The sequence below is a fragment of the Aspergillus brasiliensis genome (genome assembly GCF_001889945.1).
Source record: "Aspergillus brasiliensis CBS 101740 unplaced genomic scaffold ASPBRscaffold_15, whole genome shotgun sequence".
Classification (NCBI taxonomy): Eukaryota; Fungi; Ascomycota; class Eurotiomycetes; order Eurotiales; family Aspergillaceae; genus Aspergillus; species Aspergillus brasiliensis.
The window spans coordinates 670,253-693,798 of record NW_027137456.1 but is presented as its reverse complement, the minus strand read 5'-3'; the positions used below and the strand labels follow the sequence as shown (position 1 = coordinate 693,798).

Sequence of the window (23,546 nt, the reverse complement as noted above, 5' to 3'; positions counted from 1 at the left end):
TTGGGTCTTTGGGGATCTAGCCTATGCTAACGCTGTCTAACTCGAGGCCTATTCCCTTGTCGGGGCCTTACCTATTACGATCGTAATGAAATGACAAGTCGACTATGCACAAAGCTTCATGCTGGTGTTGGAGAAGTTCGTTGTGGCATTAATGTAAAATTGAGAAGAAAAAAAGTGCTAAGCATACTGAGGTTGGGTCACTAGTTAACGTAGTTCCCGACCGCGCCGGCCACTCATGCTGTACTATATAAAGACACCTTTTTTAAATTAATGTATTCCAGCCAGTTTTGAACTACTACTTTATAATCCGATATAGTTATATATACTAGATACTGAAATTATTATCGGAATTTTTATAGAATTTTCAGGTTACTGCCCATACTATTGAAGTAGCTTGAAAGTTTGTGCTCTATCTAGCTCAAATTGAATGCAGTCTAAAATCTACAGAAATACTAATAATATTATTTATTATAATTTCTATACCTCAACATAGCCTCTACAATTATCTAATAATTGAGATATCTTAATCTGAAAAAGGTGTCTTTTGTCTAGTTGGTACTACATGGGTGGCCAGCGCGGGCGGAACTACGTTAACTAATTAGTTATGTATGTATGTTAGTCAGCTAACAGTGTACATAAAGTCTACAAATGACATCCGCAGATGCGTGTCCCAGGGCAAGAGTACTATTTTCCCGGTATTGGTCGATAATCGATGATATACTACTGCATTTGTTTCACGGGAGACCACGTTCGGAAGGATTACTCGAATGACGGGATATTAGATTGTTCAGGCAGCCACCGTTCTGAATCACCGGTAGATCTGCAACTTCTCAGTCCGTTTCAACACTGAAGTGCGAAAAGACTAAGATGGAAAGGTAAACCAAGTACAAAGAGCAATAATGTACGGAAAGGTAAATACAAGAATCAAAACAATAGTGAGAAAAATACAGTGACTGAGTGGCCCATTCCACGTAATGTAAACAAAGGATCTGCAACTGGGAATCAAATGCTTGGAGTCTATATCATGGATAACCGTAGCCACGGCATTGAAAAGACGGGCAGTTGCGACTAGATGTATATTTAGTTAGGGCAGGAAACCGTGAAGCCGTGGACATATCGCGGTTAGGAGACGACGGGCCGGCTTTCAAGCTCACTAACACGGCTTGTGGTGGTGTCATGATTAGGCTGGAAGAATGTACTCATTATAGCGTCGTCCAGCGTTGTTGACTCGCTTTGCGCATGCCCAGGCTGCCACAGTAAGCTGCCATACAACGAAGGCCCATTGGTCAGCTGCGGTAGCTGAGACCTTGGTGGCGATTGTGAGTTCAAATCCAACGGCGAGAATACAGATGACAAAAAGGTCGCCCATTCCCATGCGGGACTTTTTGTATTGACAGTACGTCTGGCTACCAGTCATCAAGAGGTTGAACAACGCGACAGCCAGTGGGACAGACGAGTCAACATTTGGTGTATTTGAGAGTTTCAGGCCGGCAGCATCAGCAGAAATCATCATGATCGTATACACGAGCATGTAGCCACGGGCGTATGCCAAAATGAATGTGAAAGCGGTTGCTCCGGCGAGGACGCTTATAACGACGATCCTGAAGATAGTGAGCCCAGACGACTCGCAACCCTCCGGTCGCGCGATGCACGTTGAAGTTGGTGTATTGGTAGCTGTCATGGTGGAGGTGGGAGAACTAGCATCTTCCGCGGCAACTCCGGGGATATCTAATTGGACGAGGATAAGTAGAGCGCTAGGGACTTTTTTCAAGAGCCAGTGCGCATTCTCAACAGTGGCGTGAAACCACTCCTCATGGCCCCTGTCCACCACCGACGGGTTGAAGAAGATGGGCCGAGAGTGTTCGTTATCTGAGGCAGAGGATGCAGTACGTTGAGTACTCCAGGGCTCCTTGGCAGGATCCGTTCCAAGACTGCGAGCATTCTTTGAAGACTTTCGCTTGGCCTTAATGCTCGCCTTCGCGTGGATTGCCTTGTTCACCAAGCCAATGTGACGTGGTTTGACACGTTTTGCTTTGTCCCTTGTCCAATGTCTTCGGTGATCGGCGGTAGGAGCCTGATTGGAACTGGTTCCGACGGCGGGGCCAGGGTCCATATGCTAATGAATTAGCCACTATTCTGGCATTTCCAGGAATTCCCGGATCACATACAAGCTCATCCCTGTTCGCAAACGAGTCATAGTTGTCACTGAGCAAGCTCTCCTTGGGCTCATGCAGCTGTTCAAGTCCACAGAAGCTTATCTTGCCAGCGAGACTGGTGTGGTAGCCCTCGTCCTGGAAACAGTGTACATAGCTGGAGATGTCCGCGGGCGAAGTTGCGTGGTTGTCGGGATAGAAGAACTCAGGGAAGACCTGGAGCCACAGATTGAGAGGATGGGTCTTGATGGCCGACAACCAGCCAACGGAAGCCAGCAGCAGGGAAGCCACCTCGTTCGACATGATGTAGAGGATGCTAAACTTCTTCGCCATATTGATCGTCTCCGTATCTTGAATCCACAAGACGATCGGCTACGGATCTGCAGGTACACCCCACTAGTTAGCGCAAATTCCTAGGTCTGTGTTAGGGATCTTAGCAATACCTCAAGTAATTGGCTGATATTTTCGTTTATGTGGGTAGTACTAGTAGTAAGAAGATGATCACAGTTGGGTAATGCAAGGGTCCGAAGCGACCGACACCATGCAAGGGAGTGGATAACAACTCCCCAGGTGGCATTGCTTCCCCCCATTTTCACATGAAAACGCACCCTCCAACAGTACGAGCAGTACTTTGGCTCCTGTGGCTACCACTCAAGCTTTCTATTGGCGAAGCCGGGAGAGGATAACGCATAAGAAATGACTAACGAGGTCCCGGACCCCCGCACTTCAAAGCATCTGCTACAATTTCCCTTCCAACAGCTACAATTCTTTTCATGTCTATATCTGTTCCATCTCCTCGCACATGAGTCAAGATGTCACTATTTGCCTTGGAACCGCTGTACGGGATGCGATATTATCCATTCTTCTTTGCCCTTGAGCTCGGGTCTGCATGCATAATCTCCCGGCAGAGGCTGTGTCCCTATGTCAAGGGAACAGCTACAGCAGCTGGAGTGCATTGTTTCGAGGCTGGCGGTAGAGCTCACGATGGAAATGCACTGTGCAGCAAGTTAAAAAGCTTTGTATGTTGGCTGCTACCCTCTAAACTGCTGTTTGAGACTAAGCAGTACTGACTTCTGTTGCGAGGATCTGTTTCCGTGCGCCTCCGAGCCTGCGTTGTTGTCGGATTCTACGAGTATGGCACTATATGCGCTGGCGTGGATGATTGCGGGTATCTCTTTCGTCAACCTGTTTAGCATTCGTCACGCAGATGAATATCAAAGCCCTTTCCTTATTTGCGGGGTGTTATTTTGTGGTGTTGTGGCTTCCGCAGGTGGCCGAGAGGAGTTCTTAGGGGCTTTGATATCATCTGCCCTCTTCTACATAGCAGGGGCTCAGCTAATAAGCCTTCTGTTCCATATGATCAAGGCTTGGCATCTCAAACAACCACCTACTGAACATTTATTCTCTTCTGATACTGAAAAGTACCAACCATAATTTCGCGAGGCCGATAGAGAATAAGTGAAGCAATAGTTGTGCAACGAACTTCCATCCCTTTCCGAGGTTGCCACCATCCGGATAAGCCTAGGGATTTGAGCTGGTTATAATGGTGTGGGGTCTCGTTGATCGAGTGAAGACATTGTTTCGTGGGTCAAGAAGGAGACTCCGCGCTGGAAAGCCAGAATGTTCGCTTGCTCTGGTTTCAAACAAGCGCATAAAGACGGATGCCTGCGACACCACAAACTTACCGGGCAAACTAGTCAGATGGACCGCTGGTGTCCCTCGCCACCTTTCTTTCTTTTTTTTTTTTTTATTGAGCTTTTCTATTTTATCTGCTTGCTCATCTCCATATCTTGAATTTACTATTATATTTACCATGTTCCATAGCTCACTAGTAAGTAGTAAGCATTTAGGTCCAAGTGGGAGTGACAGCCCCTTTTTTTTCTAATATGGAACTATGCCAGAGATTCAATAGGGAATTGAAGTGAATATACGAACTGGGATGAAGGTCTATCATTTCCATAATCCTGGTAGTAACATTGGTGTCCTCATCTTGCAGATCTGTCGTTTTGGCAGAAAGGACAAGGCTCCCCATCACACGAGAACCCCAATGTAAGCGCGGAATTGTCTTGCTAGATATCCCGTCCAACGAGACCTCTATATTAACCGCATAACCTGTAAAGAATTTGTGTATCAGGTGAATACTGCGTAACAGTGTAAAAAGGAATCGAGGAACTCAGGCGCTGCTGAAATAGGTTTTGTTCCATAGAAAGATTTATCCGTAGTCCTCAAGACCATATTACAGCCTTGAGGTTCTGGGCGGGGCGAACACCCATTTAGGGATTGACGTCTTGGCCAAGATTCAATCGTTCCCTGAAGTGCAACGGTGGCAAGATAAGGGAAATTTAGGTCTCGGACGAGGCCTTGCCTCCAGTGGGGCTTCGCTGCATTGCTGAAATTCAAAAGATGAGCTAGATGCGACGCCGGCTGTATTTGATATTGGAATCAATATGGCCAGACATCGCTCGCATTTTTTTACGGCTACGAAAGATTACATGAAGTGCATTTGGCACAGCGGCACTTACAAAATGATCCTTGGCTGCAACAATTCCAACGACATGTTGGGAACGGGTTGTAGTCTGGAGAAACATGTTGCAGCAGTTAAGAGAAGACAAGCTCTGCTAAGTCTTGTTCAATCTCCGCCAACCCTTGGCACGCGCGCCCCGCACGGATCTCCGGCCAACGTATATTCTAATTTCTACGAGGCCCTGGGCCTGAACCCTTTTCTGGGCCCTGTTTGAATCCGCGGTCCCTGACTCATACCTCAATCTCACCAGCTATTTAGTAAACCCAATATGTTTCTGCCTGGAGTGGGCTCTATCATATTTGTCGCATCACAATTGGTGGGTCGAAAATAGTCGAGCAGTAGTTCGTCTACTAGGGTCGGAAGAACAGTCTGGTTCTGGCCTTAGTCGCTTGGGAGATTAGAAGTTAGTGTATTTCTCTAGACCCTTCCGAGCTAAGAATTACTTTGAGAAAACCGGTATCAAGGAGTCTTTGGTTCGTTATATTGTCTCCCGGCAACAATCGGTAGTAGACTTTCAAATTTAATTAGACACTATCCAAGATCACACCTTTCTATTGGAGCATGTCACAGGGCGAAAACCCTGCCCTTTGACCCTCTTGGCCACTTCTTCTTCATGTAATACTCCTGGGCAAAATCTACTTTCTCATCTCCTTGGAAGACCCGGAAATCGACGTTTAATGCACTAAAGTCCAGCCGTAACGCAAGGAGTCTGTCATGACTGGCAGGATCTGGTGCCATTCTTTTCCTCCGTATGCCTTCGGAGGAAGTTGTCGGGTCTCGCTCCCGCTCGGCAAATCGAATATACAGCTTCCGCAACAAGGGTACATGAGTTGAGCAGTGTATCATCAAGGTCACCAGTTCCGTGTACAGTGCCTCCGAGCACTGAAGGAGACAATGATCGATGAGCAAGTGCTTGAGCGAGCATGGGAGAAGTTGCCACAGCGGCGTTACCGGTGTATGGGCTCCGTCTTCAGTGAATTGCATGAGGTTGCCCCATCGTATTCGAATGGACTCTAACCTTGGGAAGTCCGAGAGAGGTCCGAAGAAAACCGGCGTGGGGGTCTTTGCGTCTTGCCGGACGGTCCAATCACTGAAAGTCAGACTCAGATGGCGGAGCGAGAAACGTGAACTTTGCAAAGACTGGTATAGCTGAGGTAGGTCTTGCCAGTACTGACTCTGATGTTCATGCCAGCCGTCTTGCTGCAGTGTAAATGACTCGAGCATCGAGCATCGTTTGAGGAGGTGAGGTAGGTTTGGCATTCCTTCTTTGGGAAAGTCGAAAACCAGATGGGTGAGCGCAATGGTCGAGAGATCCCCAGGTATTCTGAGTGGAGATCGGTCACACGGATCCGAGACGTATAGCTTTCGCAAAGATGGAATTCGAAGCAAGGGAAGTAATCGGGTCAGGGGGATAGCGTCCACCGAATGCTCGTTTTCCCACATGCAAGGCCCCGCGGTTAGTGAGATCTGCCTGAGTTTGGTCAAGACTCCCAATTTAGGATGACTCGCCCATGCAATAACCCGCTCGAAGTGAGGTGAACACCTCGGGGGAAACGGTCCGTCGTCATATCCTAGGACCCATCTCTCTTCTGGAAGGGCAACCCCGAGCTGTTCAAGATTCCGTAGCTGGACTAGCAACAGCGCTAGCCAGGCATCTTCATAATGCTGGAGGTCCCGATGATAATCGGTTCGCTCAGAACATTCCTTGAGGTCTCTGCGCCAAGCATGGAACTTGCGACGATATTTGCGTCTGGACTCTCCGTAGGGTAACATGAAGTGGCGATACTTTTCCTCACTTAGACGCTCCAGTGGGGGTAGTTGGTGCCATTTCCCCTCCTTACAGTCGCTGGGGTAAAGCTCCAAAGATCGAATCAATGGAGCAAGGGAGGGATTCGTAATCATGATTTGGGTAAACCGACGCACAGGAAGAAGGTATTCCCGCATTAATCCGTAGCCAGCACCAAAATAATCATACTTGTTCAAGGGGAGCGAGACGTGATTATAGAGATATGAAATGAATACATTATACCAGTCCTTGCAAACAAGGACCAATCGAGTGTAGTCAGGTGGCGTGAAGAAAGGTATGATGTGAAGTAGTATCTCGCTAGGAATTTTATCGAGCATTTTGGGCGATTTGTCGGAGATGTAACTAAGTAGGAGAGTAGCAGTGGGCGACGTGGAAGGAGGGAAATAGTTCAATATTTAAGTAGCCGATGTGGGGCGAGGAAGTAGCGTAGTAGCTATCAGAATTGGGTGGTGCAATGATCACAGGCGGATGTTAAAATTATAGTGATATTGCCAATAATGAATAGCTAAAACAATATGAGTTGATCTGAAACGAAAAGGCGACCACGCAGATTGGGCTGTGGCAGCCCATTGCTATCACTTGTTTTCCTTCCTCAGCTGCCCACATATACCTTGCGGGGAATAGACAGCTCACTAGCTGACGGCAATAAGCACACGGCTACTGTCCCATTCATGCCGGCAACTGCACCGCGATTGGGGCACTTGATAATCTTTTGTGGTCAATAGCAGTGCGACAGCCCATCTGGTCTCTGGCGATGACGACTATGGTCTGTGCGGCTTTGCCTGCGATCGTGACAGCTGCTATGGCCACTCCGAACTTGGCGATTCCTACACAGAGAGAGACGAGCTCTGCTGTACGGGCCATTACATGCGGTCCTGGTGGGAAGTGACCTCTCCGGGCGATTATAACTTGACCATATCTACTATGGAAGATCTCGATGTCCAGAGTGCTTACATGCAGGATGATTGCATCCTTACTACACGTTCACCGTGTTATACATCTTGTTTGACGAAGTGTTGGCCAACTATACGGAAGTCATGGCCGACAACAACTACAACAAGACCCTAAAGTACTATAAGGAATATGTCGAGAACAATATTACATCCACCCTCGCTAGCGTCATGGAATAGGCACCTGCCGGACCGGGTCTGTCATATTTCGACTGTGTCATCGAGTGGAAGGGCACGAACGAGTCCGTGACCAGCTGTCCCAACTATAGCGCCAACGGAGTTTTCAGCGTATACCACGAGGTCAAGGATTCCACAGCATTCGAGGAACTGCTGTTAGTTGACTACGGCATCCGTACGACTGGTTCAAGTACGGTGTAGAAAAAGATTACTACCTCCGTGATGGAGAGAGTATCTTGGCCCCTTCCTGCCATGATTCAGTAGTGACATCCTACAATATCCCCCAGAAGGCGGACTACGTCAACATCACCAATCCCCGAGTAGTGGTAGAGAAAGCGCTACCCAATCTGGACAATCTTCAGGCCAACATCCTCGCGGTTCAGATGCAGATGTTGCTGGGATCCTGGCCCGGATTCACGGATGACATCGTGCAGAGCATCTCCGTGGCGGTGGAGCTTCTCCTCCAGGTAGTCAGTTCCATGCAAGAGGTTGTGGCAATCGGAAAGGCAGAGGAAGCCTGGAAGAAAAAGGAAATGATTGAGGATATTATCAGCGCGATCTTCCTGGTGGTTCCTTTCATCGGGGAGGCTGATGCCATCAGCGATGTATTCCTGGATGTTTCCCGAGTCGCAACGGTCGTCGGAGACACGGCTATCGTGGCTGATAGTATCTATGATATCGTGTCGGACCCTGATAATCGTGTCTCCACTATCCTGTCAACTTTGCTTCTCGTTGGGCAGCGCTCTGTAGAGGAATATGGAACTATGGCGGCCGCGCGGCGAGATATATCCGATGAAACTATTGAGTCACTCGGGCCTGTCTTTAAGGAGAAGAATACCCAGGTGGAGAATTTGGTCAAGGACTGCGCAGCTGCTTAGATATGACCGAAGAATAATTGAATTCTGTTTGATTGAGACAGACTTTTGGTTTTCTGCATAATAACAGTAGCAGCATTCCGCAGTTTTATATATCATGACCTGGGTGGGCGACCCGGGAATAGACCTTTGGATCTGCTCTCCAGATAGCGGCGATATATCGCGCCGCCCAGGCTACTAGTCAGTGAGTGGAGATAAGATAACTCCAAGCATCAGATTCTGCAACTGTCAATGGGATACCTACAGCGGCGTTGTGAGTTCTACCACCTCATGTGCCCTCAATCAGCGGCCGACCAACCAGCATTCTCACTCTATAACTTCACTACACCTTCAGCTCTCCGTTCTAACTTCCACATCAACATGGCTGGCTTCTCGACGCTATTCATCTACTAAAGCTCCAGAATGGAACCGAAAACATGGAAAATGCTAAGTAAGGAACCAACCACTTTCTACCCACTTATGAGCCCAACTCAATTTCCCAAAAAAAAAAAAAAAAAAAAAAAAAAAAAAAAAAAAAAAAAGAAGAAGAAAACAACTCCACCGTTATGAACCAACTAGCAACAAAACTATGAGACAGGACAATCAGCAACTCTAGCCATTTTCATATTATAAGAAAACCAATATATGGTAGTACAAGTCTAATGAATCTTATATTGATCTAACAAAGTAAATTTTCAAGTCATCCGACTGGGAATTCTGGTCTTTTACCAGATGGCTGGGCGGTTAGCTTGCATGCACTACTGGAGGATTCACTCCTCAAGCGCACTAGGAGTGGGTCTTGCATCAGGCTTGGTCGTGGAATATTTCAAATGAAGGTTGGCCCATCATATAATGCGAGGCATACCTGGTCCCCCTAAAACGCCCAATGGCTCCACTTCCGCCCAATGCTACAATTGGCGTGATGCTCTGCGTGTCCTAAAACCTTACTCTAATAGGGAACTGACTACCTCCTGGTTTAGTACCGTATGGCTCGTAGATCCCAGAGAGGAAGTAAGAGCGTTAAGTAGTGATGGTTAAGGATAAATTTTGACACTGACTAATCACTGACTGTATAGCCGGGCTTTCAAGTCGTCCAACAGTTTATCCTTCTCAAAGAAAAGTGTACCTTCATATTGTCCTTCAATTAGACCCCAGTACTCTAATTGTTCGAATGCGTCAAGGCATACATCATCCTTGGTCCGATTAGTATGTTGCTCAGCATCTTCAAGATCCACAATGAAACTGTAGCGAGTCAGCAGGAGCCGGGGATACTTCAAGAAGGTCGTTTACCATTGTCCGCTTTTCGGTTCCCATATAATATTTTCTCTTCGGGGGTCCCTATGAGTGAAATGGCGGGAACGCAGGTCCCTGTCAGTCAGTCAGCAAAGTTCTAGTTCGGAAAGCTTTCTACCCCAGAAACTTTATTCCTTCCCGGCGCTCTCTGGAGGACGCAGACCATAACGCGTGAATAACTGCAACTCGAATACGGTTCTGCTCCTCTTTTGGGAGTCTGTCGAAGCCATGTAGATTTTCTCCGGGGACCTTCTGCATCACAATATATGCAATGTACCCGCCTGGTAGTTCATCGCTATCGATTTGTGTCTCGACAGCATACCCAAGAAGCTTCGGCGTACTTCTGCAGTCTTATAGCTGGGAAAGATTATAGATTTCTCGGTAGAAATCGTCACTGGGTTCAGAAAAACCACCGTTACTCCACGACACAATTCTATTGGTGTTAGTCCAGTTGCTTTCCTGTACTTATGGCGCTAATGTCTAATTGCTTCAGAGTCAGACTTACTGCTTTTTAACCTTTATCACATCAGGCCTTTTCGAAGGTCGATCAATCCTTGTAGTTTCATAAACCTCGTGCCGCTCATATGTAGAGCCACCTTGGGGGTCTTCCTGTTGTCGGACTTTGCTCGAGAGGATTGTTCCTACCTTCCAGACCCCGAATCCGAAGACTACTTCGGAGTTCGATAGAGAATTTTTCCTATAGGTACTGGAGGCCATGGTTGTAGCTATCAGGGGGAATTAGAGGTAGAGAGAGCGTGACCTCAGAGCGACTGAAAATGTCACGTGATACAGCGCTCTCATTCCCGATCAGGAACCCCAAAATACATTGTGTTCCATTTTGGGTTCATTTGCAAGCAAATCTCTCCGTCTACTTCTCAGACGCACTATACCGTTTTGAGTCTACTGGATATGTACGTTTGCATATGATATGGCTCAAAACCACACCAGGCGAACTGTATCAGGAGGATTATTAACCTAAATGCGGGTGAAGGGGGCGAGTTTTCTGTTTAGCTGCATTGCTTTGGCTCGTAGGGCTGCGTTGCCCGGATGGTGGAATGTTATACTCCGTATGGTGATGGCGGTTATCAGCATTCTTATCGGTGGAGCCTACCGTACTATGCTGTATCGAGTATAGGCTGACTGAGACTCGCCTCGGCTATTGTTGGCTCCACTGAAAATTGTCGACTAGCGCAAGCGAGGACCCACCGCGCAGGTATAAAAGGCGCCTCTCCCCCTCAACAATTTCGAAAAATTAAGCGACTCTACGTGAGTTTCCCTCCCCCCCTACATTGGGAAGAGCCTTACAGCCTTCCCCTTGTATCTTGGAGAATCATCTGCTAACCACCTTGCCTACAGTTCAAAGAATCACTTTAGAGTAGACGTCCCACCTCTGAGCTCTTCTAAAGAGCCACAGAATCTCCACCCTTGCTGATGACTGCTATGTCCTCGATGCCCTAAAGTGAAGCCGTTTTTTTACTTCCGACTCGACCTTGCATTTTGCACGCTCTGTTACAATCTGTCTCCGGATAGACTTGTTTCGGGTGTCGGTGCGATGGTCCAGGGAGTGGTGATGATCTTTACCTTGTCATGATGTCTTGACTTCGGTCGGTCGGACTTGGTGGGTGTCGAGGAGGTCTGAAAGGTTCCTCTTCTTCCCTTTTTCTTTATTATCATTATTTCGAAATTCAATAAATGTTTTCAGCCATTATCTCATTGGTTTTATCCTTGTGGGAGGTTTCACCTGTCACGCACCGGTAGTAGTCGTAATCTGAAGTCAGTCAGGCCATTAGCATCCGTAGCGAGGGAAGGCAGAATCAACTCCTATGTTCTATTTGGACAATCAGGTTGCTCCCCTTGTCTCTATCAGTTCTCAGTTGATCGTCCAGTGGGCCCCCTCTGCAAGTGGTTCACACAAATACACCCAGCCAGCTCGACCCGTAGCCAATACTTATCCCGAAGGTATGGATTTGCCGATTTTGTGATCTACATTGTTCCTGTCAACGATGTTCACCTTGAAAACCTGCTCCGGTCACTGGTACGACCTGGCGTCCCGCAGCTTATAGTGGAGTTTGGTCGATTCGGCAGACAGACGGTTCCTTTTCCAAGGCAGTCCGCTCGATTTCAGCGCTCAGCCGATTTTCCACCACCTCCTTTGCTTCCAACAATGAGGATCGGCTGTTCGAAGGCGCACTGCCATGTTGCCTATCCCAATCCGACTGAGAAGCACCTGACCGCATAGCAGGACCAGATGTCACTTGTCTCAGTCAAATGGACTAATAGTTAAGGTCGCTTGTTTGTTTGCTAATGGATGGGTCCTAAGGTACCGACACGACAATTAAAATTATAGTTTCAGCAACCGCCCCAGCAATTGCCGTTGGTTCATCTGCAGGCTATGCGTAGCACTGCTTGCACTGCCTGACTTCCCGCGTCATCCGATTGTTCAAGTGCCAGATCCAGTGATATCTACTGACACCACACGCAGCCGTTTGGAGTGACGTTCTTCAGGACCATACCGTGATCGTTTGGGAGCGCCTGGCGGTTTGTGCAGCAGTCGATGGTCCAAGGTACATAGATGAAAATCAATGATCAGAGCTCGCCGGAGCTCAGCATTCCATAAGATGTTTTCTGGACGAAGATCATGGTGGGCAATGCCGAAACGACGGATCTTCTTCACCGACCGAGAAATCGCATGCCGGATAGTCTCGTCCAAAGGATTATGGCCCACGCTCTCACCACCCCAGCCCATGAGAAGCATATGACGGATTCTGCCCGCGCCGTGGAGGAAGTAGGTTTGGGCCAAATTGATTGCCCCGAGAAAGACGGGAACAGCTGATCCTTGGGCACGCTTGAGGACCCGGTAGACGTCTGCTTCGCGCGAGACCTCCCCCCAGAGTCTCGACGTCGTCCCCTTCCCGACAACAGTATATCCGAAGGTGGCACACGTGATCTTGAAGGGTGCGCCGGAGGACCCACAAGGGCCGATGGGGGTGCAATTATGATCCAGATCCTGATCGAGCTGCGCATTGAGCTTCTTCACCAAGTTAGCTGCGCTGATCAGATGGCGGTCCTCCCTCCCGCCAAGCATATGCAGCTTTGTGTTGGGGCACTCAGGGTCAAGCGCGCCGCCGTGCTGTAGCCCGAGAAGGCACGTTTGTGTGCAATATGGAGCATCATGGGAGCGGGATTGCCCGCTTTGGCTCCCTGGGCGATCTGCTCGCGGTGCAGACCGGTGGGTTGGCGGGGACGATGTGACCTGACTAAACCCCCGCTTCCGTGCTGCAGATGCGGTAAGGTCGGCCTCTGAATCCGAAGAACTCTCGTGGTGAGACGGATCGGACGGTGGCGCACAGCTAGCGGCCGCTCGTGTGGTCACTCGAGGGCCGGTGGTGACGGGGGACGATGATGTGAGGTATTCAGAGGTCGACTGCTCAGGACTGGTGGATTCAGAGCTAGTATCGTCCACGTTCGGGTTCTGAGGTAATTCTACCACTACGATCTGGGAGCGATCGCTATCAAAATTCGTATGCCACTTCGGTAGGTTGTCTTTGGCGGCATTCCGCCACGCCTGATCATGAAGAAAGGTGCGAAAACTCATCAGACAGAGGCAGAGCGTCCTTTCAATTCGAGTCATGGGAGCCTGCCCAGGTCTGCCGACGCCTGCAGTTCCGTACATACCGGGGTCCCCTAGGTCGTAATAAAGGGTCGTTGGGTCGTAGTGGGGCACCCAGAGCAGCACGTCCATCAGGCCGTTCGTGAGATATGAATATTCCAGACCCTCTTGAATCATCACGTGAAATTCTTGGACGATGGCGGATCCGACCAGCCGCTCGGCGTTGTATCTCGATTTCTCCGGCTCTTCGGTTGGAACACGATTGGGTCGGACAACTTCTTGCCAAAAATCCATTGGTCGAAGTCCCTCCCGCAGGTTCGCAGCGGAAAGCTTGTGGTGGGGTTTGTACTCGACCGTGGTGAGCAAGGTACTCCTATTACCGTCTATTCGATGGATGCAGAACTGATCCGGCTTTGAACGCTTTGTGGTTGATGGCTGGCTAGCATCGACTTCATCATCGTCGTCCAGAGCATTGGCGTGATTATCGAACCATACTCCGTTGCCTAACCGGAACTCCTCGCGAGCCTCTGGTATTTTGCACAACTCAGCGACGATGTCGTGTACGTGATCTTCAACGGCGAGTCGCTCATAGGTCTCGAGGTCCTGTTCGCTGCTGATCGCCCGGCGTGCGAATCGTCGGCCATGGTCTTCCAGTACAACAAGGGGCGTGAATAACTCCCGTGTATCCTCTTTAGTCGGCTGCAGGTAATGGCAGACAGATTCGTAAATTCCCCGCAGTCTAGCCTCACAGTCGGTCCACGGAAGTAGTCGTAAGGGACAGTGTTTTCCAATAGGAGCAGGAATTTTGCCTGTCGTAGAGCGAGACGGTGTTTGCGCTCGGAGTGGCCTCCAAAGGAGATCGTGGCAATGTCGGATGAACTCTGGAAAAGTCGTCGGTCGGTTGCGATCCCTCTGTTGTCTCTCCCGTTCTTCTGCCTGCCTCTCCCTTTCCTCTGCCCGCTTCCTTTCCTCCTCTGCTTGTTTCCTTGCCTCCTCTGCTTGTTGTCTTTCCTTCTCTGCTTTGAAAAAAAGTGCCTTGTAGTCTGGAGAGCTGCTCCCACTCATATTGATCGTGTATGAAGGAAGACCATGGCGAGGTTGTGAGGTTGTTGGTCACCCTCCCTGTGAATGTATGTCAGCGGAGGGCGCTCGGTGAAAGTATTTTTCCGCTGCCATGTAGATCTGTGGGGGAGCCTCTCCACAACATACTTCCAAATCCCCCCGGAGACCATGGCCCTGTTCCCCATGACTAACGCTCTTTTCGATCTCATCTAGTTGAACTCTAAAACAAGATGCCCTGGACTGGAAATACATGTCAGTTTTGTCAGAAGCGATATGCTAACAAAAGAGCGCTTTATAATCACCTATCTGACTACACTGGCACCTGGCGTGTCCCGGCCGATGGGCTCCACGATGTCTTGCAGATTAAGCAAGCTATTCGCCGCCTCTACCCTTCTTCCTACGAGGTGGATGAAGATCGCAAATACAGATGCTGGACATGTTGCAAGATAATCACGTCGCGCCGGCGGTTTACTGAGCATGTTATCTATCGGCAACACTGTGGATTTGACCCTGAATCTTGGGCGGCACGAGGCCGCTTGAATCTGCGCAAATGGTCACTTCCTTTCGATGAGGACACGGTGCTTCTTCGTGAAGAGTCATTTCCATTTCTTCGTCTCCCTCCGGGTACGCTGTCACTTTTACTTTTCCCACTATCTTGCCTATTTTCCACGTTGATTTTGGCGGGCAGCCGATTATCTCACTTAACACGTCTTCTGATGAGGCGTCTAACTAATCTGAGAATAATAATCGATCAGAGTTGCGATTCATGGTCTACAGGCTTCTTCTCTGTTTCAACGAGGTGAATTTTGGAACATACCTGCGCCGCACAGAGGTTGAGCCCCGTAGAAATGGGCTCTGGCTGCAACATAATCCTGACAACAATCCACTGGCCATCATGTCCGTAAACCGACAGCTTTACGATGAAGCCCGACGGATATTTTACGCTGAAAACAGATTCTCATTCGAATCGATCGACACCCTTCCAGTTTTTCTGGTCGGGATCGGAATGAGCAACGCCATGCTCTTACGATCAGTGAGCTGTAAGGAGAGATCGGAAAAGCTCCAAGACTACACCGGTCATATTCAATCGTGTTTAAGGCAGGCAGCCACGACGGGAGATACCTCAGCTGGAGACCTTCCCATCGGGCATGACGAGGACCTGTATCTAGATCTTGCGAACCAAGACGCACGGAGACCTAGTCTCTTACCATTCTACTGGTGTGACAATCATCGCCTGGTGCGTCCGCACATGATGTCCGGCTCTGATTACCAGGGCCGGACGCGTTTCACGCTTAGCGCCACCCTTCGACATAATGACAAGGACAGGATAAATGCCAGTCCAACGTATATGGTTACGTTCGAACTAAGCCTGCAGAGGCAACGAGAAGGCTCATAAGCGTTCTACGGGTGTGGTCAGCGTATACGAAGCCAACAAAGTCAATCTGACAATCAAGAGCTGTCCTCAAAATACCGGCCTCGCAGGTGTACAGAAGGAAGTTGCAGAACCGGCAAAGACAACCTGCTCGACACCTATGCCGACACACTGCGTCGGTGTCATCTTCAGATTTAACGAGTATAGGAGGAAGCAGGGAATGTTTAACCCACAGCTTTTTGGCGTCCTCATCTTTTTCACCTGTTGGAAACCCGATCCCTGCTAAAATATTGGCCTTTGCGTCGAGATGCCCATGGTTGACCGGTTCCTTTATTGTCCACCTCGTGTTTTTACTCCTCTAACTTCCACCCAGCCGTGAGAAGGAGGATCTCCGAAACCTATGTAGATTCTGACTTAGGGTGGATTTTGGTAGGTGCTTAGAGCAGATCGAAATAATTTCCAACCTTTCATCTGCTCGGTCCTGGATAGCTCTTTATATCTGTAGCAGGACATGGCAAAAGAACGAATGAATTGAGCCAGCCTCCTTTATCTAGAAATCATCTATCCAACGTATAGAGCGACTAGATAAAGGGGGTCTAAACCGAACCACCTGCGCATTCATTGCTCCCCTAACATCAGCAGCCAGAATCATCCACAGTGAAAGCAGGTCCAATTGTGTAAAATGTTTCAGAATTCGAGCTCTTCGCGTTAGTCAAATTCCAGCGCCAAGATAACCTAATGAATCACGTACAATCAGAGAAGAACGTGGGAGGTAAATGATGAATAATAAGAAGAGAACGGAATAGCAATTCTATAGATAAGAACAGTCAGAAAGAATCAAAAAGAACTGAACGGATGCTGTGGAAGGAGAAGTTGGAGAAGAAGAAAGAGCAACCACCCTTACATGGTCTAGAACCAAAAGGAATATAATGGTTGAAGGGAAAGCCAAAAAAAAAATAGCTCCCCTCTGCAGCGACTAGTGACCGACCTCGCTGGGATAGAGGCGTTGAATGAAAGGAAACCGAAAGTCTAGACTGATAAACATGGCCCTGCGTGGAGGAAACCCCTATGGCTGTGGAAATATGCTCACGGATGATATAGTACTGGGACAGTTTCCATCATTCATATAATATTATCCATCATAGTTCCCCTAGTAACTGACTACATATACTGGGGAGAGCCTTGCTGTGGTTTAGCACTTCCTCGAGAAATCAGTCTATCTCTATAGTATAGGCTATCTTTCTTAGTTCTACATAAGTTTATACTATTTCATAATTCATCTTTTGCCTTTTTGTGGCAGGCCTTCTACTTAAGTACTAGATGGATTCTATATTATAATTTCTTCATTTTGGCTACTTAAGATATACAGTTCGGGAATAAATGGGGCTTACTTCTACCCAGTGCTGATAACAGCTTTTTCATTCTGTTGTCTAAGGCTGCCTTTGCTTACTAACTCAGTTGCTGGAGAGTTTTTACATCGACTTTCACTACAAACGGTACATATTGCGGCAGAAACGTCAGTTTCCTTCATTGTACTAAAAAATTGGAAACAGTCTTGAGTCTATCTGGAAAGCTATCTGGCGTCAGGATCATCCTCATTGAGTCCGCTCAATCGGCTGCTCTGGCTGCACCCAGTCGAAATTTCCCATCAACTTCGTCAACCACACATCTGCAGGACCGTTAGGAGCACGCGGGGAGCTACCATCGAAAAGCGAGCCGCTGAGAAAAGTATGAGGGAAGCCATAGTCAAAGTCATAGGCCGCCTCGATCTGCGTCATCTCCTCTCCACTGAGGGACACTTCTAGCGCAGCAATGTTACTTCGGAGATGCTCGAGCTTCCGCCCGCCAACAATCGGGAACACAGAAGGAGCTTTGTGGCGGACATAGGCCAAAGCCACGCTGGTCAGATCCGTCTTCTTCGAGTCGGCAATTGTCTCTAGGGTTTTCGAGACACGTTTCTCGACCTCCGTTGCGGGTTGTCCTTTGCGTCCGGGATGATTGTTGTTCTGCTCCCGCTCCTTGTATCCGGCTTCGGTATGGAATCGGCCCTGGCCGAGGGTGCCCCAAGGGATCAGGCCCATGTTCTCATCGCGGCACATGGGGAGGATCTCTCGTTCGAAGTCCCTGATGGAAGCGTTCCAAAGCCCTTGGTATACGGTGAATTGACGTAGTCCGTGGTCACGAGCGTATTGGTTGGCCTTGGCGACTACCCAGGCTGGGGTATCAGAAATTCCCAGGTAGATGACTTTGCCGCTGACGACCAAGTCGTTGAGGCTGTGCATCAATTCCGGGATCGAAACGGTGTAATCCCAAAAGTGGATATAGAAGAGGTCGATGTAGCTCGTTTGGAGTTTCTGCAGAGAGGATTCCAAGGAGACACGCATGGACTTGGCGCTATTGCCGCCATAGTTGGAGTGAATCATGCCAGGCTCATGGTTCTTGTAGCTGCTGGAGTACTTGGTGGCGAGAACGAGTTCATCACGGTTTTGTCTTTTGGTGATCCACTCCCCGATCCATTTCTCGGATTCTTCGTTCTGGTAGTTGCTGGCGGTGTCGATGAAGTTGCCGCCTTGGCTGACGAAGTAGTCGAGGATTTCGAATGCGGTCTCTTTGGGACATTCGCCAAGCCAGTCCTTCCATGCGTCGCCAAAGTTCATGGTGCCGAGACAGAGTGGGGACACTCGGACCGCTGCGGACGGAGCCAACTGGCGATGGCGGTCCAGGGGAGAGCGAGGCGGAGGGTGGGCAGGCAAAGACATGATGGTAGTAGCTTGCTGAGATGAATAGATCTGATTGAATACCGACAGACAACAGAAAGGATAGCTGTCTTTATATCTTCTGAGAAAATCAAGTAGTGAACTGATATTAATGCTTACACTGCTAAACTCCAGGTAAAGTCCGAGCGCCAGGGGTATTCTGAACTATGGAACATGGTCCCACATCTCATGACGTATAATAAGCAAACGACAGATGCATATTTTGACTTGAATAGGTAAGTGGATAGCCAATCAGGCACTAGAATCAACCTTGTTGTAACTTCGGCAATTTCTGTCTTGCCTTCCATCCGCTACAGATACTTTGCCAAGTCCTTTTGCTAAAGCTCAATTGATAATCAGCTGAAATGTAGTGCTCTTGATGACATCCAGTGTCATCTGCCAAGAGGACATGAACGGAGATAAAGCATAGAATCAGGATTACCGAAAAGGCTGGGCAGGTGTATATAGTAACAGCATCGACTGTGGACGTCCCAATTGGTTTGATTCTTAATTGCACATTCTTACAATCCTTCCAACCCCATTTTAGTCTCTGAGCTTTTTGATATGGCGTTATTTGGACTTGTCAATGCGACAATGAACGCTACTATGCGGGGAGTTGTGTACCAGGGGCATCCTTTTCAGATGACCGTGCAGGACCTTCCCTTGCCAGTCGTTCAAGACCCAACAGACGCTGTTGTTCGCATCACAATGTCTGCACTATGTGGATCTGATCTTCACGTTTACCACGGAGTCTCTGGTGGCGTACCACCTTGGACGATGGGTCATGAAGCAGTCGGCTACATTGAAGAAATCGGCAGCGCGGTTTCAGCCTTCGACGTCGGCGATTATGTGATTATTCCGGATACAGCAAACCACGGACAAGTCCAAATGGAGCCTGAACCGCTTGATTTCTTCGGAAACGGGGCAGGGTTGTCTGCCGGTCTTCAAGGCATGTTATCCTGTGCTATTGATAGACTAATTGTTGAAAACATTAGCTAAGACGCCAATCTTATTCCCATTCCAGTCACTGCCAACACCACAAATGTCACCGTTGAACAGGACTATCTCACCGTTTCGGATATATTTGGCACTGCATGGACAGCTCTGGATTTTTCAGGCTTTGAGCCGGGTGATACTGTCGCCGTGTTCGGAGCCGGACCTGTGGGTCTGCTGGCCGCTTACTCTGCTATCCTGCGTGGCGCATCGAGGGTGTACTCCGTTGACCATGTTCCTCAGCGACTGGAGCGTGTGGCTTCCATTGGAGCTGTTCCTATCGACTTTGCTGAATCGGATCCAGTCGAACAAATCCTTGCACACGAGCCATCCGGCGTTATGCGCGCCGTAGACTGTGTGGGTATGGAAGCACTGAACGCTCAGTTGAACCACCAGCAAGACATTGTTGTCCAGCAAATGATTTCTGCCACTCATGTCGGAGGTGGGATCGGCCAAGTTGGTGTCTGGATGGCACAGGATGATTCACCAGGGGCGCCCCTCGGACACCTTATGTCTCCCAGCATGGACTTCCCGTTGTCTGACTTTTTCTCGAAAAGGCTCAAGTTTCAAGCTGGGCCGGTTGATCCTAAGAAAGTGGCCCCGCAGCTCGTTGAGTTAATTCAAACTGGCAGAGCACGCCCGAGCTTTATCGAAACTGCCACGATTGGCATTGAAGAGGTTCCGGAGTATTATGGGCGATTTAACCGAACGGAGGAGATTAAAGTATATATTCGGTTTCCATAGATAGAAAGACATCGGCGGGGGGGATTTGTTCTTGAGTAAGAGGCGGTATGTATCTACTTATTTCTCCTCTGCTGTAGAGTGCCTGGTAGTTGTTCTTGTTTTGTCATATCACAGTAGGGTTGGTTAGCTTAGGCGGCCTGAGTGGTGATCATTTCCATGCTATTGAAGGAGCACATTATGGCGCAAACGTTTTCGAGTAAGTCCTCGTTATGACATTGTTGATATGGTACAGATTTCCCAAGCGATGACCAATCCACGAAATAGCAAAGGCACATTCCCCATCTTAAAAGACAAGGTCAAACATTAAATATCAGAGGGTCTTCTCCGCGGATCCCACGCCACCAGTTGGTGGATTTGACCAGGTCATCACACCCCTTTATCACCCAGCCCCATTCACGCAAGAACGTCTCACTAACCTCCCACCCCGACGGATGCCACGGTGTTTTCCACACAATCAAACCAGTCTCATCGTTTGAAACATCGCAGAAATCAACAAGATCATTGCAAAGTGCTTCTTCATCAAAATCATCATACCTCCGTAGTAGATTATCCCTCATTTGAGGAAACGGAAAAAGGTCTATCCACGGATGGTGGGAAACCTCCAGTTGCAACGGAGTAGGACGTAGATACGTCGGGCAAGGTCCGATTCGAGATGCAGAGATACCAGTATACCATGGAGAGATGGTCTCTTCCTCTACCCAGTCCATGGAGAACATTAGCACGGACGCGTTATCCACAAGCCCTCGGAAGACGTTGAACTGGATTAGAGTCAAGAGTTGATCGACTCTTGGAGAGCCCACGGAGTAGTCTCTACGCACAGACGCCTCATATTGCGCCATTATTCGTTGGATCTCCGCCTGATCCATTTTGTGTATTGATCGTGGAGCTTCAACACTCAGTCCAGAAGAAGAAGAGGTATCCGTTTCCTCACTGTGGCTACTTGCCTGTGGACTTATGCATGCCGGCTCATCTTCTTTCTCTTGATTTTCCCTAGCTGTTGGGGACAGTGATCGCTCTGATGCAGATGGTATCGTGTCCGTGTCAGAAGTATCTGCAATAGGTTTTGCTCGTCTTCGTCGGCCTATATCTTCAGGATCAGCCCAATCTCCCCCACCCCACCTATCAGCGAGAGATGGCAAACGATAAAGTCTCTGGTTCAACCGATTCTGCAATCTCCGCCGAAGCACCGGGTCAGTCAGCCCAGCCCAGTTGTCTTGGGCCGAACGAATTTCAGACAACTCCGGTATGCCCATTGGATGTGTCACACTGTTCCAGGGAATGTAAAAGTACCTTCAGCCGTCCAAAGGGTATTATGAGCTGCACAGGTCCCAACACGCTTGGTAACTCATTTATTCAACCTGGTCCGCCTAGGTGGGGCTTCTAGGCGACTTGCTTACTGATTTTTAATCTCTCGTTTCTTGGCTGAACCATTCGTATGCGGATCGAGGAATCCAGGCTCGACTGTGGGGTAGGGCGACGTAGAGTAAGCAGTTTGCATATTTAAGTTATTACTCTTCTCCACTCATAGCACGTCAATTGGTCAACCTTAAAAAGATGCGATCTAACGAGTAGCGATTAGCAGATACAGTTAGTACTTAGTAGAGCTTCGTATAGCCGTCTCTTAGGTCAGCAGCGCCACCTCTCTTCGGGTGCTGGTCTGCTTCAACACTGACCACCATTTCCAGCTCCAAGAAATGAATGATATATAGAGAGTTTGACTGTGTGCTGACCGCGAAGTCGCGCTCTCCTGTTCAATTTTTTCGGCCTGTTACTCGTATTAGGCCCCATCGGACCCCACGAAAAGAAGCTTGTCCATTGAAAAGCCCACCTTTTTAAACTGAATCTGACCATGGACTCAATCATAACCTTCTTGTGAATTTTGGTTCCATTGTAGGAGCATCTTTGTGTTCGAGACAGTCGCAAACGGCAATAGCCCGGAGTCTCATTTGCAGGTAGCTTCAGCATAAGCTTATCTGTCACACATTTTATGAACCTTGATTGGGTTTTCTCGCCGCGGAAACAACCAAGATTGTATCACTTTCCTGACTGCTTTGATCCCTTTCCACATGGGTGACATTTTTTTTTCTTTATTTTCTCAATCATTACTATTACCATTATTAGTATTCCTTTTCCGACACAAGTCAACTTCCCTGATTGTAGCACGTCGGCTAGCATGTTGTTAACTACCCAATGCGAGTCCTTTCGGTCAACGCCTGACTTGTAACCACCACCGCCTATCTATTAATTACATTTGTCTCCAAGCCTCTTGCAATGGTCTTCACCTCCTCGGATGGTGGACAGCACCGGATATAAAAAACAAAAACTAGAAGGGTGGAGGCCTGTATGGTTGAGGTCTCCATTGTGGCAGCTGGCCCGGGTGCAAGGACATGATAATCATATAAGATATTCCTATTATTTCGAAAGGGGGTTGCCACTTAGACTTGTAGTGCCCGCGTATGTACCTATTTCTAGAATAGATATCTCAAAGAATGCATTCTTGAGGTTCCATATATCATAAAGAGCCTGATGGATGTGCAGCTCTGGGCTCGCTCGAATTTTCCCGGAGCCGACAGAATCCATCATTCTTGTCAGGATTGTGGCAGATGGCCTGGCACCAAAGCCAATACTATTTCTGGATATTGCAGCTTTTTATTATACGGATCTTATGAAGCAGACGTGTTCGGAGCCAGATGCAAAGCTTTTGTATTTACTGCTTCGATTCAGCGGATCTGAATCTCTTTGAAAAATTATATGCAGAGCTCAAAGCATTCATGAAGGGGAGCTACCACTTGTACAAGGAGATTTCTTTTTAAAGAGAGAAAAAAAAAAAAAGGGAAAAAAAAGAAAGAAAAGAAAAGAAAAAGAAAGAAAGAAAGGAAAAGGAAGGGTGGGGAAAGAGAAAACCGAGATGAAATGAGACTATTCAATTTGGTGTTCTTAATGCACTCGTAGACTATAGATTCAATAACCAACAGATAGATGAAATTAGAAGGAAAGACACTTTTCTCCTGCGCAGCCTTGTGATAGAACTAGAGATAGTCCATTCACGAAAATGTCCGACGCATTAGCTGATGTGGATTAGACGCGAATCCTCGAGCCGGAAAGCTGCACATAGACAAGTTTTGGTTGTCCAACACATAGGAACAGATTATTAGAATCATTGTTAAACTGTAATGACAAATCCACCCTGTGCAAGCTGTTACAGCCATTTTCTTCCGTTAATCTGGAATCTCGAGAAAAGGGGGGAGGGC

The 23,546-nt window shown here is 48.3% G+C and overlaps 12 protein-coding genes across 12 annotated transcripts; 6 read left to right on the top strand and 6 right to left on the bottom strand.

Moving 5' to 3' along the window:
* Nucleotides 1–762: 762 nt before the first annotated feature.
* On the bottom strand, nucleotides 763–2,493 carry ASPBRDRAFT_47798 (uncharacterized protein). Its single transcript, XM_067625946.1, has 2 exons — nucleotides 2,169–2,493; nucleotides 763–2,116 (listed from the first exon to the last, which is right to left on the bottom strand). Exons 1-2 carry the CDS (start codon nucleotides 2,484–2,486, stop codon nucleotides 1,181–1,183), a joined length of 1,254 nt encoding a protein of 417 aa, XP_067475014.1. The 5' UTR covers nucleotides 2,487–2,493; the 3' UTR covers nucleotides 763–1,180.
* Nucleotides 2,494–2,898: 405 nt separating this feature from the next.
* ASPBRDRAFT_47797 (uncharacterized protein) lies at nucleotides 2,899–3,935 on the top strand. Its single transcript, XM_067625945.1, has 2 exons — nucleotides 2,899–3,172; nucleotides 3,237–3,935. The coding sequence occupies exons 1-2, from the start codon at nucleotides 2,966–2,968 to the stop codon at nucleotides 3,585–3,587; spliced, it is 558 nt and encodes a 185-aa protein (XP_067475013.1). The 5' UTR covers nucleotides 2,899–2,965; the 3' UTR covers nucleotides 3,588–3,935.
* On the top strand, nucleotides 3,461–4,072 carry ASPBRDRAFT_336611 (uncharacterized protein). The gene has a single exon (XM_067623151.1). It carries the CDS (start codon nucleotides 3,697–3,699, stop codon nucleotides 4,036–4,038), a length of 342 nt encoding a protein of 113 aa, XP_067475012.1. The 5' UTR covers nucleotides 3,461–3,696; the 3' UTR covers nucleotides 4,039–4,072.
* Nucleotides 4,073–5,145: 1,073 nt separating this feature from the next.
* ASPBRDRAFT_47796 (F-box protein) lies at nucleotides 5,146–6,851 on the bottom strand. Its single transcript, XM_067625944.1, has one exon. It carries the CDS (start codon nucleotides 6,799–6,801, stop codon nucleotides 5,242–5,244), a length of 1,560 nt encoding a protein of 519 aa, XP_067475011.1. The 5' UTR covers nucleotides 6,802–6,851; the 3' UTR covers nucleotides 5,146–5,241.
* A 670-nt stretch (nucleotides 6,852–7,521) lies between these two features.
* Nucleotides 7,522–8,489, top strand: ASPBRDRAFT_661128 (uncharacterized protein; the record flags this gene model as incomplete). Its single annotated transcript, XM_067628664.1, has 3 exons — nucleotides 7,522–7,569; nucleotides 7,615–7,801; nucleotides 7,840–8,489. 3 exons carry the CDS (start codon nucleotides 7,522–7,524, stop codon nucleotides 8,487–8,489), a joined length of 885 nt encoding a protein of 294 aa, XP_067475010.1.
* Nucleotides 8,490–9,516: 1,027 nt separating this feature from the next.
* On the bottom strand, nucleotides 9,517–10,725 carry ASPBRDRAFT_68931 (uncharacterized protein). The gene is made up of 3 exons (XM_067629013.1): nucleotides 10,264–10,725; nucleotides 9,922–10,101; nucleotides 9,517–9,707 (listed from the first exon to the last, which is right to left on the bottom strand). Exons 1-3 carry the CDS (start codon nucleotides 10,473–10,475, stop codon nucleotides 9,527–9,529), a joined length of 573 nt encoding a protein of 190 aa, XP_067475009.1. The 5' UTR covers nucleotides 10,476–10,725; the 3' UTR covers nucleotides 9,517–9,526.
* Nucleotides 10,726–11,180: 455 nt separating this feature from the next.
* On the top strand, nucleotides 11,181–11,900 carry ASPBRDRAFT_47794 (uncharacterized protein). The gene has a single exon (XM_067625943.1). The coding sequence runs from the start codon at nucleotides 11,582–11,584 to the stop codon at nucleotides 11,738–11,740; it is 159 nt and encodes a 52-aa protein (XP_067475008.1). The 5' UTR covers nucleotides 11,181–11,581; the 3' UTR covers nucleotides 11,741–11,900.
* Nucleotides 11,901–12,198: 298 nt separating this feature from the next.
* On the bottom strand, nucleotides 12,199–14,433 carry ASPBRDRAFT_58841 (uncharacterized protein; the record flags this gene model as incomplete). The annotated part of the gene is made up of 1 exon (XM_067627965.1): nucleotides 12,199–14,433. One exon carries the CDS (start codon nucleotides 14,431–14,433, stop codon nucleotides 12,199–12,201), a length of 2,235 nt encoding a protein of 744 aa, XP_067475007.1.
* A 227-nt stretch (nucleotides 14,434–14,660) lies between these two features.
* ASPBRDRAFT_135134 (uncharacterized protein) lies at nucleotides 14,661–15,826 on the top strand (the record flags this gene model as incomplete). The annotated part of the gene is made up of 2 exons (XM_067618677.1): nucleotides 14,661–15,054; nucleotides 15,186–15,826. The coding sequence occupies 2 exons, from the start codon at nucleotides 14,661–14,663 to the stop codon at nucleotides 15,824–15,826; spliced, it is 1,035 nt and encodes a 344-aa protein (XP_067475006.1).
* A 1,483-nt stretch (nucleotides 15,827–17,309) lies between these two features.
* ASPBRDRAFT_336552 (aldo/keto reductase) lies at nucleotides 17,310–18,651 on the bottom strand. Its single transcript, XM_067623149.1, has one exon. The coding sequence runs from the start codon at nucleotides 18,559–18,561 to the stop codon at nucleotides 17,398–17,400; it is 1,164 nt and encodes a 387-aa protein (XP_067475005.1). The 5' UTR covers nucleotides 18,562–18,651; the 3' UTR covers nucleotides 17,310–17,397.
* A 471-nt stretch (nucleotides 18,652–19,122) lies between these two features.
* On the top strand, nucleotides 19,123–20,295 carry ASPBRDRAFT_34115 (uncharacterized protein; the record flags this gene model as incomplete). Its single annotated transcript, XM_067623193.1, has 2 exons — nucleotides 19,123–19,498; nucleotides 19,583–20,295. The coding sequence occupies 2 exons, from the start codon at nucleotides 19,123–19,125 to the stop codon at nucleotides 20,293–20,295; spliced, it is 1,089 nt and encodes a 362-aa protein (XP_067475004.1).
* A 296-nt stretch (nucleotides 20,296–20,591) lies between these two features.
* Nucleotides 20,592–21,134, bottom strand: ASPBRDRAFT_135325 (DUF3425 domain-containing protein; the record flags this gene model as incomplete). The annotated part of the gene is made up of 1 exon (XM_067618691.1): nucleotides 20,592–21,134. The coding sequence occupies one exon, from the start codon at nucleotides 21,132–21,134 to the stop codon at nucleotides 20,592–20,594; it is 543 nt and encodes a 180-aa protein (XP_067475003.1).
* Between the last annotated feature and the right edge of the window lie 2,412 nt (nucleotides 21,135–23,546).